The 17,054-nt window shown below is 45.0% G+C and overlaps 2 protein-coding genes across 3 annotated transcripts in view; both read left to right on the top strand.

Annotated features, from left to right (window-relative positions):
* The first annotated feature begins 678 nt into the window (after positions 1–678).
* Positions 679–15,733, top strand: LOC131572405 (basic salivary proline-rich protein 2-like). Its single transcript, XM_058825577.1, has 3 exons — positions 679–1,360; positions 1,571–1,718; positions 15,361–15,733. The coding sequence occupies exons 1-3, from the start codon at positions 679–681 to the stop codon at positions 15,731–15,733; spliced, it is 1,203 nt and encodes a 400-aa protein (XP_058681560.1).
* LATS2 (large tumor suppressor kinase 2) overlaps positions 15,587–17,054 on the top strand; it is a 48,661-nt gene continuing 47,193 nt past the window's right edge. For both annotated transcript variants that reach the window (XM_058825098.1, XM_058825097.1), the window contains exon 1: positions 15,587–15,729. The gene's annotated coding sequence lies outside the window, so the exon portion shown is untranslated. The remainder of the gene's footprint in view (positions 15,730–17,054) is intronic.

The raw sequence follows: 17,054 nt of genomic DNA, 5'->3' as shown, positions 1-17,054 counted from the left end.
TTTTGTTTGATGTAAACAATCAACGGTATTGTAAAACAAAAGGAGTGGTTAGAGTTTTCTCTGTTAGCCTATCATAAAGCTGTATTTTGGAATATGCATGAAGTTAATTAACACTGTTATTTAAAGTGACGGATCGATCAATAAAGTCGGAGTTCGATGCATTATAGGATGGTCGTTCTCCCCCTCACTTCAACAAATTGGTGACACCCGGACGTGATAGCGGACACCACGACGATCGCGGCCATCACGGGGATTGCGAACACCAAAGGATAAGTGAGGAATGGTTCAGGCTCCGAAGCAGCGGGAGCGGCAATAAGCGCGAAATTAAAGCGGAGGAAAAAAGAAAACCGCCGATACGCGCCGTGCCCTGGCGACCATAATTAGATGGGCCAGCTGATACGTGCGGCATAGAAGTCTTGGAATACGCTGCTAGGTGAAAGTGCGCACTTAAAAAGAGGTATGGAAAGACAAGCCGCATATGAACTTTTTATTACATTTTTGCAAAAAAGGCAAATTAAGGGTATAGACTTACAGAAAGAATTGCAAGGTCTTTTGGCTTATGGTCTGGAAAGGGGAGTCTTTGTGAATCCCCACACGGTTCACGAGTTGTCGGAGTGGCGTAAATTTGGTGATATATTATGGCAGGCTACGTTAGACGATGATAAAACTGCTAGGAAAATGGGTAAATTATGGCGGGTTATTAACAACGAACTGTTGCAGTTTCAGGCGGAAAAGAGGGCTGCCTATCAGGCTACTGCCGCTCACGATCGTAATAAAGAATACGATCAAGAGAGGGAGTTTGATAAAGAGTCGGGGACTCCTCCTGGCCCTGCAATGAGGACGGTTTCATTACCGACCTCGCCTCCTCCCTCGGCAGCGAGCCAGGTTCCGGGCCAGGTTCCGAGCCAGGTTTCAAGCCAGGCTCTGAGCCAGGTTCTGAGCCGGCCTGTGAGTCCGGCTACATGCCGGGCTCCGAGCCCAGCTCCGCAGGGTGCTTTACTACCCTCCGCGCCGTTTCTACCGCCTCCTTTAACGAGCCAGCCCCCCCTGACGAGCCAAGCTCCGCAGGGTGCTCCGCAGGGTGCTTTATTGCCCGCTTCGCCGCAGGCTACGCATAGCACTTCTGAGTCTCCCGTATTGCTTGCATCGCAGCAGCCAGGGCCACAAACGTGTGTCCCGTTCCCGAAAAGTAATCAGAGCCCTGGGTTGGAAAACGATCGAGCGGTGATGATTGCACGGGAAAGACGGGATGCGTGGGCAGCTCTTGCCAAAGATGCAATGGAGAAGGGAGACCAGGAGTTGATAAGCTTAGCGAGCGAACTGGCTTGTCCGGTTATTTTCACCCCCCAGGCTGGCGGAGGTATGCAAGCGACAATTAGTGCTTTAGATTGGAAGATGTTATCTCAGTTGCGAGCTACTGTTAGCCAGTTTGGCTTTAAAAGTGAACCAGCCAAGCAAATGCTCGACTATATTTTTGACACCAGTATTCTTCTTATTAATGATTGTCGTGGCATAGTTAAATTAATCTTTACCCAACATCAACAATTGCTGTTTAATGCTCATTGGCAAGCGCTCGTTAGCGAGTGCGTGGCAGTACAAAGGCAGCAGGGTGACCCTCTCCATGGCGTCACTGTTAGTGAGCTTATGGGTCTGGGACCTTTCTTTCGTCCTGAGGCACAAGCCTTAATAGGTCAAGAGAAGTGCCGGGAGGCAATAAGGTTAGTCAGACTCGCGATGGAAAGGGTAAAGGAACCAGAAGAGAGACCTATATATATAGGAATCAAGCACGGCAGAGAGGAATCATTTAGCTCTTTTATTGACAAGGTTGCTGCAGAAATTGAAAGAGCTGAGGTGCCAAAATATCTTAGGGGAGTATTGCTCAGGGAGTGTGCTCTCCGAAATTGTAATTCTACTAATAGGAGAGTACTTAACACCCTAGGTACTAATTGGACTATAGAAGAGGCATTAGAGAAGATGGCCCTCATATCTACGGGACAGCAGGCTTTTGTGGTAGATGCGATCAAACAGAAATCAACGTCAGGAATAGGCTTGCAAGAACAGGCAAAGTCCTCTCAGAGTCAGGTATTAGCTGCTCTTGCACCTCACCAAGCGTCAGCTGCATTTGCAAATCAAATAATATGGGCCCAAAAATGCCGCTCGGACGACCAGGCACCAACAGAAGTCATCGCTGCAGCATCGGCACCTTCTTCTGTCTCCAACCCGACACCACACGAAGCCGCCGCGGGGAGAGAGCGAAGCCGCCGCGGGGGGAGCAGCCACGGGTGCAGCGGTGCCTGCAGCAGAGTCAGCCTGCCGGCGAGTAAACAAAGAATCCAGCGCAGGGGGGGGAGTTTTCGCCCGCTCCGACACACGCACCGCGGGACTGGAGCGCTTTTTGCAGCGGGAGCGTTTCTCCCTCCCCCCACAGCCGGCAAAAGCTTCAGTTTAAGACCTAACAGCCTAATGGATGTAACTTTTGTCAACAAAAGGAAAAGATCCCTGTTGAAATTAAGAAACAAGTGATGGTAAACAAGGAAAGTTAAAGGAACTTTTGTTTTTCCTGGCAGAGACTGTGAAACAGGAATCAGCGTACTGTATGCATGGGTCAAATTTCGGCCGGTTTGGCTCGGCATTGGTATGCTGTCTTTAAATCACCTGTATTGGCAGAGACTTTAACATCAGAAGCCCGGATGGCTCAGTCAGTGGAACATCAGACTCTAGAATTATATTTTGAAAAGTTTAAAAATGTTAAGATATGTTAGACTGATTGTATGAGTGAGATGTTGTGAGTGTGCTTTTTGATATAGAAATGCTATAGCAAACACGTGAACAAAGTTATTTTAGCTTATTATTTTAGAATCAGGCCTGTAAGTAAGTTATAGTAAATGCTATATTTTATGTCTATAGTAAGTTTTATCTGTTATTAAGTAGTTTAAGTTAAATTAAATGCTAAATACTATTAAGGTTAAGTTTGTTAAGTTTATTTGCTGTTAAGTTTCGAGGTCTGTTAAGGTTAAATCATATTAGGTTTAAGATAAGTTAGATTCTGTTAAGTTTGATCTTACATTATTCACAAATAAGTCTAAAATCAGTTAGATTTTGTTATAGTTTTGTTAGAATTAAGAGATTTTACATGTAAGTTCTGTTGATTTAAAATTCTATTAAGTTTAAAGATAAGTTTAAGTAATGTTAAGTTCTATTAAGTTTAAGTATTTTAAGTATAAGTGCTATTAAGTTTAAGTGATGTTAGATAGATTTATGCTTTTAGGATAGGTGTTTGTTTTATGACTTGTGTTCAAAGTGTTGTTGTAAACATCAGAGAAACCTTGCTAGCTGAAAATACTATTTAGTTATTAGAATTGCCTATTCTTATGTTGCAAAGAGTGTAGCACAGTTAGCCCATAGAATTTTGAAGCCAGTTAAGTTCTATTAATTTGAAAATAAGTCTGCTAAGTTAAGTATTTTAAGTGCTTCAAGTGCATACTACTTTCTCACCACTCCAAATCAACAAAGGACTGAGAATCGCCCAGCTGATGCCATTTCAGCCAAATGACTAAAGGATTACAGACTATAAAACTGATTTTGAACATTTTTGAGAAACCCAGGGAAGAGGTGGATGTGAAAATCTCAAGGACAGAAAGGATCGTTTTCAGACTTACCATTCACCTCCTCTCCAGGTTCACATGAATGAAAACAGCTAACAGCTTTCTTTTCTTAGTCCAATTACCACCTACCGTGCAATGCCTGATAAGGCCGGACATTGTAGCTCAGCTGAGGGTGGTTTTAACCCTTTGGGATAAAACACTGTTGCCGGACGACCGGGGAACTGATTGACATTATTGAATCATTATCATTTTTCCATATAAAAGGATCGGCAAAAGAGAACTGCCTTGAATGTCACAGCCCACATTGTGCTGCTTGGGTTGCACTGTGTTGTGGAGGTTGTGATGAGACCTTTTGGGTGGATCAGTTGTCACTTTCTCGTTTATGGTGTGATACCTGTAATCATAGACATAACTGGGAACATAATTGGGAGTGGGCTCTACGGAACGAAACAGGACTAAACACTGCCTCAGCTTTAGGTCTTTATGAGTCGCATGAGCAGAAAATCTTGGCTTATTATCGGTGGGAGGTACAGTGTATTTTGAAAAGGGTTAAAGGTTAAAAACTGATAAGAAAAGAAAAAAAAAAAAAAAAGGTCAAAGTAAAAACAGAAAAATGAGGTTTACTTTTGTTATATTGCTAGGTGTAGTAGTAGCTGAAGAATTAAGGGTAATACAGTTTAATCAACCTAGAGATAATGTATGAATAACACTTGCTAGACAGATTAATCAGTCGTCGCCTTGTCTCAGCATTGCCAGTATCGTCTCCTCAAGAATTCTGCAGTCTTATTAATAATCGTGCCTTATGTATGCACAATATGGTAAATATTAAATTGCCTGCACAGAAAGGGTATACTGCCAGTCAGAGTGATGGCTACCGTCAATGCCTGTTAGTTCAATCTCTTAATATTCCTTTGCATTCTCCACCTGAGGAGTTAGAGCTTTTTGGAAGTGCAAATGCTAGCATGGCCAGCACTTCCAACAGTGGATGGTTTAGCTTTGATTATTCTAATCCTCAAAAGATGAATCCATATAAACAAACATGGGCTACTCTGGATTCAGCTCTAAAGCCAAACATAGTGTCTAAACAACTCTACAACCATTGTAAAGGCTCTAGCATCATGACACCTAAGAAATTACCTACAGGAATATTTCTAATTTGCGGAGATAGAGCCTGGAATGGTATACCTGCTCAACCTCAGGGTGGATCTTGTTATTTAGGCAAGTTATCACTATTTCACCCTAATATATCTGTGCTGATGCAATTAAGTCATCAGGTAAGCAGGCAAAAGCGTAGCTTACATGACTTGGACTGTAGTCAAATAGGAGATCCGTGGTTCTGGAGTAAATTTAAACACGTGATGGTTTCAGCTTTCCTACCCTGGGGTGCTGCAAGCAAAGCATTGACTCTAGCAAAACAAATAGGGTGTTGGGCTAAGGGTGAACTAAATAAAACTTCACAGATATTAGATATGTTAACTTCAGATGTACAAAGTGTTAATCACGCTGTTTTACAAAATAGAGCTGCCATAGATTTCTTATTATTAGCTCAAGGCCATGGGTGTGAAGAGTTTGAAGGAATGTGTTGCATGAATTTATCTGATCATTCTGTATCTATTCATGCTAAGATAAAAGAGCTACGGCTAGGACTTAATAAGCTTAAGGAAGAAGAAGGATTAGGTATTGATGGGTGGCTTAAAAGTTTTGGATTGGGACCCTGGCTAAGAAACCTTATAACATATGCTATAGGGATATTAGGAGTACTCTTATTGCTTTTACTTATATTACCTTGTTTCTGTAGCTGTATCCAAAAGATGGTTAGTAGGATGATAGAGAAAATGTGGCAAACTAACCTCCTTTCTTTTAAAGAAAAAGACGGGGGAAATGTCGGGAGTTTAGTTCAAGTATGGCTTAAAGAAAAAGGTCACGAAGCCATGCAGCTGAGAGAAAAGTAACAGGTAGCTGTGAAGCAGTTTCAAAGCAGTTTCCAGCCTGACTTCTATAAACAATTAGTCTCTCTCCGGCATCCTTGTATAAGCAATAAAGTTCTCAGGCAGTCTTCCCATAACAAAGGTAACATCCTCTCTGGGAAAAGATGGCACCCTGGGAACAGTTATGGAAGTTTTGGGAACCGTTCGTATCACAGTGAGAACACTGATTTTGTTTGATGTAAACAATCAACGGTATTGTAAAACAAAAGGAGTGGTTAGAGTTTTCTCTGTTAGCCTATCATAAAGCTGTATTTTGGAATATGCATGAAGTTAATTAACACTGTTATTTAAAGTGACGGATCGATCAATAAAGTCGGAGTTCGATGCATTATAGGATGGTCGTTCTCCCCCTCACTTCAACAGTGTGGGAAGTTATTTCAGAATAGATGTGGGTTGAAAGACTCTGTGGAAGACTAGGAGACACGCGGTGATAATGATAGTCATCAAACAGGAACACGTGGTGAAGTGTTTTTGGAGGGGAAACTCTTTCAGTTTCTATGCTGTTTCCATGTATATTATTCTGTGATGATACTCTAGTAAAGCATGATGGAGAGCCAAGGATTTTTAAGTCTCCTACTGTGGTAGATTGACCCTGACTGGATGCCTGGTGCCCACCAAAGCTGCTTTTGTTGCTGCCATTCTCAGCTGGACAGGGGAAAGAAAATAAAACAAAAAGCTCACGGGTTGAGTTATTGACAGGGAGGCAAAGGACTCAACAGTTACAAAACAGACAAACTTGGGCAAGTTTGGGCAAAACAGACTCAACTTGGGGAAAATTAATTCATTATCAATCAAATCAGAGTAGTATAATAAGAAATAAAAACTAATTCTTAAAACACCTTTCTGTCACCCCTCCCTTCCTGAATTCACTCCTGAATTCTCTATCTCCTCCCCCACAGCGGTGCAGGGGGACAGGCAATGGGGGCTGCAGTCAGTTCATCACATGTGTCTCTGCTGCTTCTTCCTCCTCAGGAGGAGGCTTGTCACACTGCTCCCCTGCTCCAGTGTGGGGTCCCTCCCGCAGGAGACAATTCTCCATGAACTTCTTCAACCTCAGTCCTTCCCACAGGCTGCAGTTCTTAGCACTGAGTTCTCCAACATGGGTCCCTCATGGTGTCACAAGTCCTGTCAGCAAACCCACTCCAGCACGGGCTCCTCTCTCCACAGATTCACCAGTCCTGCCAGGAGCCTGCTCCAGCATGGGCTTCCCATGGGGTCACAGCCTCCTTCATGCTTTCCCCCCGTTCTAATCTGGGCTCTTCCATGGCTGCAGATAGATTTCTGCTCCTCTCAGAATCTCCGGGGGCACAGCTGCCTCCGCAAGGTCTGCACTGAGGCTGCAGGGGAATGTCAGCTCCCGTGCCTGGAGCACCTCCTGCCCCTCCATCACTGAACTGCGTGCCTGCAGTGTGGTTGCTCTCATGTTTTCTCACTTTCTGGCTGCTGCTGTGCAGCTTTTTTCCACCTCATTTTACGTCTGCTATCCCAGAGGCATTACCAATAACCCTGATGGGCTCAGCCTTAGCCAGCAGTGGGCGGGTCCATCTTGGAGTCGGCTGGCATTGGCTGTGTCGGACACATGGACAGCTTCTGGAAGCTTCTCAGAGAAGGTATCCCTGTGGTCCCCCAGTACCGAAGCCTTGCCAAGCAAACCCAATAGACCTACACAGGGGTCTGCTCAGAATTTTCCTCAACAACTTTTTAGAGACTGTAATCCTGAACCCAATTTCAATAAAACTTTCTCTTTTATATGGATGTATGGCACATATGGATGACAAGTCTCAATGTGCAATTTCATGTTTCTATTGCCAAGGCCATGTGATACTTAATCCCCATCTTTCCATCCTTGTGATTATACAAACGGGTCAGGCCAAGTAATTTTATTCATGCAAGTCTCTCACCTCACAGACAATAGCAAATACTTCTCTTGGTTTTCTGGTATCCTTCTTTGCTGATAAAGCTGTGTAAACAAGTGCAAAGCACACAGGATTTTGACTTCCAGAGTACACAGAGGTGTGACTGTAGTTTTTCCCCTAGTCAGTATCATTATTTCTCCCCCAAGAAAATATGCGAGGTTTGTTGACTGGAGCTTCTTATGCTGCTATGAGATGCCTTGCCAAGTTGTATGTTATCCCACTTCCTTCCTGCAGGCAATCCAAACAGTGAAGGCTTCCACAGGAGCCCTGCCCCTCTCAACTGCATCACACAACTGCTCAGCTCTCAGGCCCTCTCTTTCAGCACAAGAAATGTGGTGGCTCAGCGCTGGGCTCAGCAGGAGCGCTGAGAGCCTGCCCTGCTGAGGGCAGACCTAGAACAGGAGAGTTCTGCAAGCCCAGGAGAAGCCATGAGCCAGCAGCAACCCCTGGGCAGCTCCACGCTGCCATGCAGACGTGGCAGGTATGCCAAGGGAAGGCCAGCTCCATTGGCACAGTCACTGTGAAATGCCAGTTTACTTAGGAAAATGAGATGAAGCAAGAGACTTACAGCACTACTGGAAAATTACTGTTTCAAAGAGAGGCTAGGCAGCTAGGATCTGAATTTCTGCAGAGTACCTAGGGCAAGACCTAAGCCTTACAGGTTTGCCTCAGAGCTTTTTACCTGGGCAATAGTCTGCAACAGAGAAATTGGGCATCCCCTCTGACTCTTTGTATTTTGCATCCTTGAATTTTTGTTTCTTTTTTAGTGACAATATGATCTAGTTGGTGACTGTTGTTTGGCAGATGAGGATTCTGTTCCTGGCTTTGCCACTGAATTGTAGCGTTCCTTGCGAATGTTCATGCAGCCTAGCCTTGCTTCTCTCTTCAACTCCTCTGTCCATCTTATCTGCAGAGATGTAATCTCTGCTCTGAAGAGGTGGTTCCTTATTATGGGTTTGGGGTTTTTTGGTAGCAATTGCAACCTTCTGGTGCACCATCCCATATAGCAAGATAATTTGATATTTTTCCTGTGTCTCTCTGTGGTGTTCTCACTAAGTAGATGTTCCACACATGTGATTACCTTGCATCAGCATCTTATTTCTGTTTTTTTTTAAATTTATGGTTACTTCCATCACCTACTTCTCTCACTCTTTGATGCAAAAGCAGACTTATTAATAAGAAATAGTTTTTTCTACTTCTATAGCTGGTGTCTACCTCTACCTCTGTTTCCACAGAAGTCTTATTCAGTGTTTCTGGAGTATTTGAGTGCACATAGTTCAGTCTTTTACAGTTCGACTTCCATGTTTTATATCAACTCATTCCTTTTTGCTTGTGCATTTTCTTATGCATTATGTTGCAGATATCAGTCTGTAATCTGTCTAATTCTCTTCTTCTGCAGTGTGTCTTTCTTATCCATGTACTTCCTTACCCATCTGTACTATTATTTTGTCTTTGAATGCACATTAATAGTGCTTCTTAACATATGCCACTGCCGCTTTTTCTATTCCATTCCTTCCTTTACCCTGATCCATGTCCAGTTTCTCTCAGCATTTAATCAGTTGAAATTCACTGCTGTTATTTTTTCCCTTTAGAGCTGACTTAGTCATAATAACAAGGCTTACAGGGAAAGATCCAAGTCTTGTTCAAAGATCTGATCCAAGGCTCATTACCATGGTCACTATTTTTTTTTTATAATCTTCCAGTTATATTTCCCTCCTTTTCCTCTGACTCTGTCAGATCCAGCAACATCTCAAGAGGAATGGTTTCCTCTGAGACCCACGTGTAGTCCAAACCACACATTATGCTGGGAACCCAAAGTATGTTCAACTGATATCTAATCTGGCACTTCCTTGACCTTTTCTGAAGTACCACTTTTCCTTGTAAGGCTTTTGATAAGGCAGCCTATTAAATGTGCTAACTTGTGACTCCATTCAAGCCTTTAGCTGGGAGAACCATTTCTATGTTGGTAAGGTGAGATGGTTATAATCCATCTAGTGTTATCTTCCAAGGGCACTGGACTGCCAGTCCTCACTGCTGCACTCCCTTGTTAACGTATCTATTCTCTCTAGCCATACCTATTTGTCCTTTCTTAGGACAAGAAGGATTTTGATAAGTTTCTAAGAATTGTACACCTTAAGGCACGCTGAGATGTTTTGGTTTTTTGTTCTGGGAAGGGTTAGGAGTAATTGTGGTAAAATCCCTGTGGCTCAGTCTGGTTTGTAAGCAAATGGATATGGGTTCCTAACTAACCCTGAGAATGTGAGCTGTGTGCATTCCCTGCTGTGACTACTACCTTTTGTCTCCTTCTTGACTATTATCCATCAGATTTCTCTGGTGAGGTGTCCAGAAGGTGCCTTCCTAGAAGGTGCTTTTGGGAATGTGACGTTTAGCTTTAGTGATCAGGCATTAATTGCAAGCAAGTAACTGAAAATACCATTTTCAGTAAAGTTTTGTTAAATGCTATTTTTGGCTTCATATGAGTAAATTGCAGTCTGTCACATGAGTAATTTCTATCTAATTCCAGGGTCTAATCTAATGGGATCAGATCTTTAAACAAGACTTGGATCTTTCCCTGTGTGTGAGTTACTCATGGATAGAGCTGCACAGGGCTTTAATATCAGGCCTTCTAAACAGATACAGTAAATGATCAGAGAAATGAACACAGCTTTCCTTTACATTAATGCTGGGGTTTGAGACATCAATTTAACATACTGATCGGTCACAGAAAGAGCTATTTATCCAGAGATTTCTTAGCTTTTCCAAAACATGGGAATTACCCCTCTCTCCTTACAGGCAGGGAAGTTCAGGTGGAGAAGTGAAACAGCTTGCTGTAGGTCCCAAAAGGGACATGGAGTAGAAAAAAAGCTGATCTATATTCTCTTTGGCTCTACGGACCTGGCTACCACCCCCTCACTCAGATCAACATGAAACATTTCAGTGGTGTATCAACCTTCTGAAGTTTTGGATAGTTCCTTACAGCTGCAAAATGCCCTTTCATTGGTGGGTGTGTGTATGTGTTTGGGCATGGGGCATGGGGCACTCCACAGGCTCATTCCTCCCCATGTGCTCTGGTGCTGCCTTTGCATGCTGTGCTCTGCTAGGAGTATCCTAGTCCCAAATCCTTACCTCTGTACCAGTTGCTCTGGGAATTCAGAAGTGACTCAATTTGCTCCCTCAGGATAGGGGTTCCCCACAACTCCTTTATTTTTTTTCCCCCCACACAGACATTTTGGGAAACTACCCTTTTCCTCAGCAGTCCCTCATTTTCTGCAGCAAGCCAAGGGCTTTGAATACGCATGTGTTCCTCCCACACCTTTTCCTTCTGTCCGGAGTGTGAATCATTCAGAGCATGTGGCAGGAAGGACAAAGCTGTGGTGGGGGTATTGTTATGCTGGGAGATGCTGCTGTGCCAGGCCTTCGATGAAAAGATAATTGCAGGCTAGACTGATGGTTGCTGGCTGCCCAGACCTGTTACCAGGGCTTCACATGTCCTGCATTACCCTTCTCTTTTTCTCCAGGATCAGAAGGGCACAGTCTAAAAACTTATAAAATTTCTGGATTGGGTGGCAGTGTTGCTCAAAAGCAATCTACACTGCATCTGAACAAAGTGATGCCATCAAGCTGATTGCAGAGACTTGAACACTTCAGCAATTCAATTCCAAATGGAGGGTGCAACTGCTCAGCAATTCAGTTCCAAATGGAGAGCACAACTGGCTCACACTGGTGAAATTCCACACAAAGTCCCGACATTCCTACAGTCGTCTTGGGCTCTGCTGGGCTCCAGCTGCAGTCAATAATTGAAACAAAGTCTGGGGCTGGGAGCAGAGTACATAGGAATGTGGGTCCTTGTGAAATTCAGAGTTTTGAACCTTTTGAACCTGAGTGCTGTAAAGGCAGTCTGAGCATCCTGAATGCCTTACCCAGTTAACCAGTCTGTGTGCAAGCTGAGACAGTTTCACAGTTAGATTTGTCCAATTTCACTACTTTGTGCTGAAATAAAATGAATTTCTGAAGTACCATCTCACATTCACTGCATCTTTGCCACTCCAAAAGAGTGCTGTGATACATCCCATAGGCATACTCTTGAGGGGGAAAAAAAAGCATACCTAAACCATAATTAGAATTTGGTTATGGTTTATTTTTTTAACCTACTCAATTATTGAAGCACTGAGCTTAATTTTGACCACCAGAAATGCAATTTTGCATGAGGGTTAAACATGTATATTATATTCACATATAGGCTGTATTGTCTGTACTGTGCTGGGAGAACACAGAGCTGCTGTTTCAAACTGGTTTTACGGTGGTGATTTGAGAATAATGATTCTGCAGTATCATTCTGCAAAGAAAATCAATGTCTTGAAACATGAAAATTTCAGTGTCATTGTAAAGTCTTTTTTCCTTGCTCATGATTCATGTTACATCACACTGGTTTGTTCTAAACATGTCACTGTTGTTCTAAACAGGATGTCATTGTCAGCAAATTCCTTATGTATGCTCATATACACGTGTTCACGCGTTCACTATTATTTCACATGTGTGTGTCCCTCTTTTTGAAAAAAACTAGCAGAGAACTAGGTGATATTGATAATATTCCTGCTTTAGGAATACTCTCAAGTTCTCTGAACGGGTTCAAGCTTTTATTGGCAATTTGTACTGTGTAAAGAAAAAGTTCATCCACCCACATCCTAATTACTTGGTTGTTAGGAGTATTTTTAGCACCATGATTTGCTAATTGGTTCCAAATACAATAGTTTAGAAAGAGACACTGTGGCCCAGCAAACAGTGAAATAAGAGTACAAGGAGGGGATGAGGCAACACACAGCATCAGATGTCAGGATGGAGTGGCATGGAGCTCCCACCTCCCTCGTTGTTGCAGGTGGGTGGAAGGAGAAAGAATGTGAAATAGTGGATCTGTGGTCCTTCCCACTTGCCCACACGGCAAGACAGCTGCTCAGGCAAGTCAGCAGGTGAGTGCTGTAATCACCACAGACCCAGCAGCATCACTCCCTGAAGCAGAGACATGAATAAATACAATAACCCTTACTCATGGTCGATTAGTATCTCATAGTCTAGTCTGGGAACAGACTTGCTGCTCAGCACAGCCCAGACTGTATTGTTCTTTTTATGGAACATCTTTCCTTCTGGAGATGCCTTACTGGGGAGAAGATGGCTGGGAAGAAAGACTTGACAGTAATTTCCAAAGAGATTACTTTCACGGTGATCTCCAAAAACCTGCAAAGATCAAATAATGTTTTAACCAAGTTGTTGTATCAACCTAGCTGAGTTCAATTTCACTCATATTTCTGAGGAACATGATTTCCATTAGTTTGGGTTTCTAAAAGGGTAAAAACAGAAACAGTCTACAGAATATCTACATCTGTGGTGCACTAGCTGAATGTGGGTACTTTCTAGAGGACGGATGCAACCCATCTCACCTGTACTTGCTGTTCTCAGGAGGGAATTCAATCCCAGGAGCTCTGTACAAATACATGAAATTCAGAAAATACAGCTGGCTGGAACCAGGAAGCAAAATTGTGCAGCTGAGTCTCGTTCCCAGATGGATCCAGATGCAATAGGAAAACAAACAATTCCAAAGGAGAAAAGTAAATTAAAAGATCTGTTTTACTTAGATTTAAGAAAGTAGTTGACAAGCAAATCTTACAAAAGAGTATTATAGCACAGAGTAAGCAATTTTTATCTTGATGCTGTTCCTTTAAACCAGCCTGAACTTTGTTGGGAAAAGGTCTCAAACCATTGAGCAATGTCTGGTTTGGGCAATCGCGTTGCTATGCTTCATCGGATAAGCACAGCAGTAATTCAGAAAATGAAGCCATGCCGCATCTGTCATATCATTTAAAATTTACTTCAGTTTTGCAGGTATTTGAAGATTGCAAAATGACCCACATTTTCCTTCTATATTCTGCCAACACTGGAATCTGGTCTGAACCGAAAGGACTTCTTTATCTTTAGCTTTCCAGAGTGAGAGGCTTACTCTTTCCCCCCCGACCCTGCCTGACAATATATTCCAGTCAATGGCACTATTGAAATTCTGACAGCAATTTATATACAGTAACTGACTGCCTTCAGATGAGATGCTAAACAATTTCTATGCACCAGGCTGCATTTTTCTCATGAAATGCAGCATTCTATTATCTTCCCAAACCAGCAGTTTTATAAGCACTACTTTTTTAGAAGCATTATTCATGCATAGGCACTATTGACAGTTTTGCATGGAAGACATTGAAAAAAACTACAATAAAAAAGCTCAGAGAAATGTCCTGAGATAGGACTGCCCATGAGTATATTACTTACAAAAATAGTCTCCCTGGCTTGGAAAAGGCTGTAAATATAGCTCCCATCCTGGAAAGACAGTTATGCACAGACTCCTCTTTGTACGTGCTTGCAGTCCAGTGGAAGACACTGGGGCTCGTCGCATGATTAAATGTGTCTTAACAGTTTGCAAGACTGACATTTTCCCTGCCAAACACAGCAACCCTACAATGAGCACCTCTCAGCTGTGCAACAGGATTTTAAGAATTTTGAAGAATTTCAGGACTGCAGGCTTCTTCCATGTTAATGATCTAAAGGTATATGCCTATATATAAAAAAGTTTTATTTTCTTCTTGTTTTTACTCTGTATGAATACCCGCTGGTTATGACTAGCATGCGTATCTGTCACGCTGAGGGGTCAGAGCCAGCCTCCCAGATCTGAACATTACTGTATTTGGGAGGATGGGGATTATTTCATTATTCTCATTGTCAATTGTCTTTATTAAAAATCACAGAGATATCTAAAATTATATTATTCCTGCTTTCATGAAAAACAGGTTCATAGGTGGACATTATCACTTTGTAAAATTACATGAAATGAGGTTCAGTGAGCTGGGGATCTGTCTCTTCTCCCAGGTAACAAGCAGCAGGACAAGTGGAAATGCCCTCAAGTAGTGCCAGGGGAGGTTTAGATTGCATCTTAGGAAAAAGATATTCTCTGAAAGGGTGGTTGGGCATTGGAATAGGCTGTCCCGGGAAGTGGTCACTACTCCTGGAAGTGTTCAAAAGGTACATGGATGTGGCATTTGGGGATGCGATTTGGTGGTGAACACGGGTCGGTGCTGGGTTAATGGTTGGACTCGATGATGTCAGAGATTTTTTCCAGTCTTAGTGAATCTATGAATCTGGTTCCAGGTACCACCATCCATAATAAGGTCAAATATGAACTTTGCATCCAAATATTCTTTGCAGCTTGGTTCTGCATTTTCGTTCCAGATGTGAATTCCCTGTCTGTCCTCTGATACCTCATACGTCCCTAGTCTCCTCACCATTATGAAACAACATGAAAAAACAAGTAACTCCCCCTCAAAACAAACAAACAAACAAACAAAAAAGAAAGAAAAAAAAAAAAAAACACCCAAAGCAAACTAGGAATTAAAAGAAAACCCCAAGTGGGCATTGGAAATGCTGCAACTTCGTGTGCCTGGTTAGTCCAGCATGGAAAGGAAACTGGTAGGAATAATGGTTATCAGCACAGACCTTTCAATCTAAGTGAGTTTGGAGCACGGGGAAGAGCACTTCCAACCCACCTATCCTTCCCAGGGAAGCTGTGGATGCCTCATCCCTGGAAGTATCCGAGGCCAGGTTGGATGGGGCTCTAAGCAACCTGGGTTAGTGGAAGGTGCCCTCCATGGGCTGCGGGTTGAAACTTGATAGCCTTTTAAGGTCCCTTCCTACCCAAGCTATTCCATGATTCTATCCCGGCTCATTTCGCCTCAACAAGTGGAGGCAGTGCCACCCTCTCCCGTCAGGACCCAGCGAGGAGTTGCTGTGACGCGGAGTGCGTTTTGTGAGGGGAAGAGGTGTCACTCCTGCCCGTACACTACGGCCGGGCGCCCCGAGAGGGCCGGCGGGCGGAGGGCAGCGGCCCCCGCCACCCCGGTCCCTGAGGGCGCGCCAGCCCTTCCCGGCCCTTCCCGCCCTGGAAGCCCCTCCCCCCGCTGGAATGCGCCGGGAGGGGAGTGGAATGACGCGGGCGCCGCGGGGTCACGTGGCGCGAATGGAATGCCAACAATGTAGCGAATGTCCCGACTGCGCCCCGCACTCGGCGCCCGGGACGGCCAAGGGGGAAGATGGAGAGCGGCCCGCGCCGCCGCGGCCGCCGCCGCTGCTGAGCCGCGCCGTGCCGACCCGCGGAGGGCGAGCGGCGGCGCCGGGCACCCCGGGGAGGTGAGCGGAGCGGGTGCGGGCGGCGCGGGCTCCCCCTCAGCTCCGGGTGGGAGCGCTCCCCATCCCCCAAAACTGCTCAGCGCGGAAGGGAAAGTCCTGTGGGGAATCGGGGGGTGCGGGCGAGCGGAGCCGGGTCGGTTCTCGAAGCCGGAGCGAGCGTCCCGTGTGTGAGTCCCCCCGTGGGGGCCGCCCGGGCGCCCTGCCCGCACCCTCCGACATTTTCCGGACACTCGTGTGACAGCGCAGCTCCGGCGGAGCGGGGTGGGGGTCCGCCTGCCCGAGGCCTCTGCCCCAGCTGGCCGGAGCTGCTAATAAATGGCCGGAGTTTATTTTGGGAGCTTTCTGCCCACGAAAGGAGTGGGGGGAGAAGGGGCTCCCGGCGGTACGGGGTGGAAGGCGATCCGGCGGGGCAGACCCTGCGGGCTCGGTGCCGCAGGGAGCGAGCGAGGGCTCGGGCAGCGGCCGGGGGCAGGCAGGGCCCGCGGGGTCCCGTGTGGCTGCGGCGGGGCCCGCTGTTCCCAGTCAGCTGAAGGTCACTGCCAAAAGCCAGCAGCTCGCCACCCTCTCCGCTGCCTCGTGAGCGGAGTGCGTGTTGAAATAGCCCTTTCCTCGGGAAAGGCACTCGCCCAAATGACGCAGAAAGGGCTCGTTTGGAGTGTCCGGGCTTTGCGGTCAGGCACTGCCGGGCTGCTGAAGGAAGGTGAGCTGTTTCCCAGAGCCCTGCTTGGGCCGCTGCTTGTGGCTGGCAGTGGGACACGGGCACAGAGTCACTTTTGGATAGTACTGTTAGCAGGAGAAGTGGAATCGTTTTAGGGAAAATTCCCTTTCCACTTTTCTTCACTTCCACAATGTGCCCACTTATAAAGAGAAACACGGTTTGTATAATAATGAAATTCCTGAAACACCTCCCCGCCATTGTACACCTCCAATACGAGCTGAACAGTCCCCGCTTCCTTGAATTGGTGTTCTAAAAAAGCCCTCAGAGACATACTTGTAAATTGAGAGAGGCAAGGAAGTTGTAGCAGTTTCTTAAAACTTTACTCCTTCCTACACTGGAGCGATTTCAAGTTCAGCTCACTCCAGTGCCTGCACAGTTACAGGGAAGCAGCTCACCAGCTTGGGTGAGCTTTAGTTTCTTGCCTGTGTCCCAGCTCCACAGAGCCACTGCAGCCTGTTGGCGAATGAAGAAACAGGAGAGTGAATAGATAGTGCTGCTGGGAAAACAGACATCAACATATAATTTCAGTGTGTCATTGATCAATTGTTTGGTTGCTGACAGAGCAGCTATTGGTATTTCTCAAATGAAACAAAAGAATCAGTTACTC

This window comes from Ammospiza caudacuta, chromosome 2, assembly GCF_027887145.1.
Source record: "Ammospiza caudacuta isolate bAmmCau1 chromosome 2, bAmmCau1.pri, whole genome shotgun sequence".
In the NCBI taxonomy this organism is placed as follows: Eukaryota; Metazoa; Chordata; class Aves; order Passeriformes; family Passerellidae; genus Ammospiza; species Ammospiza caudacuta.
Note: the sequence above shows the minus strand (reverse complement) of the source record. Positions and strands in the feature narration are given on the sequence as shown.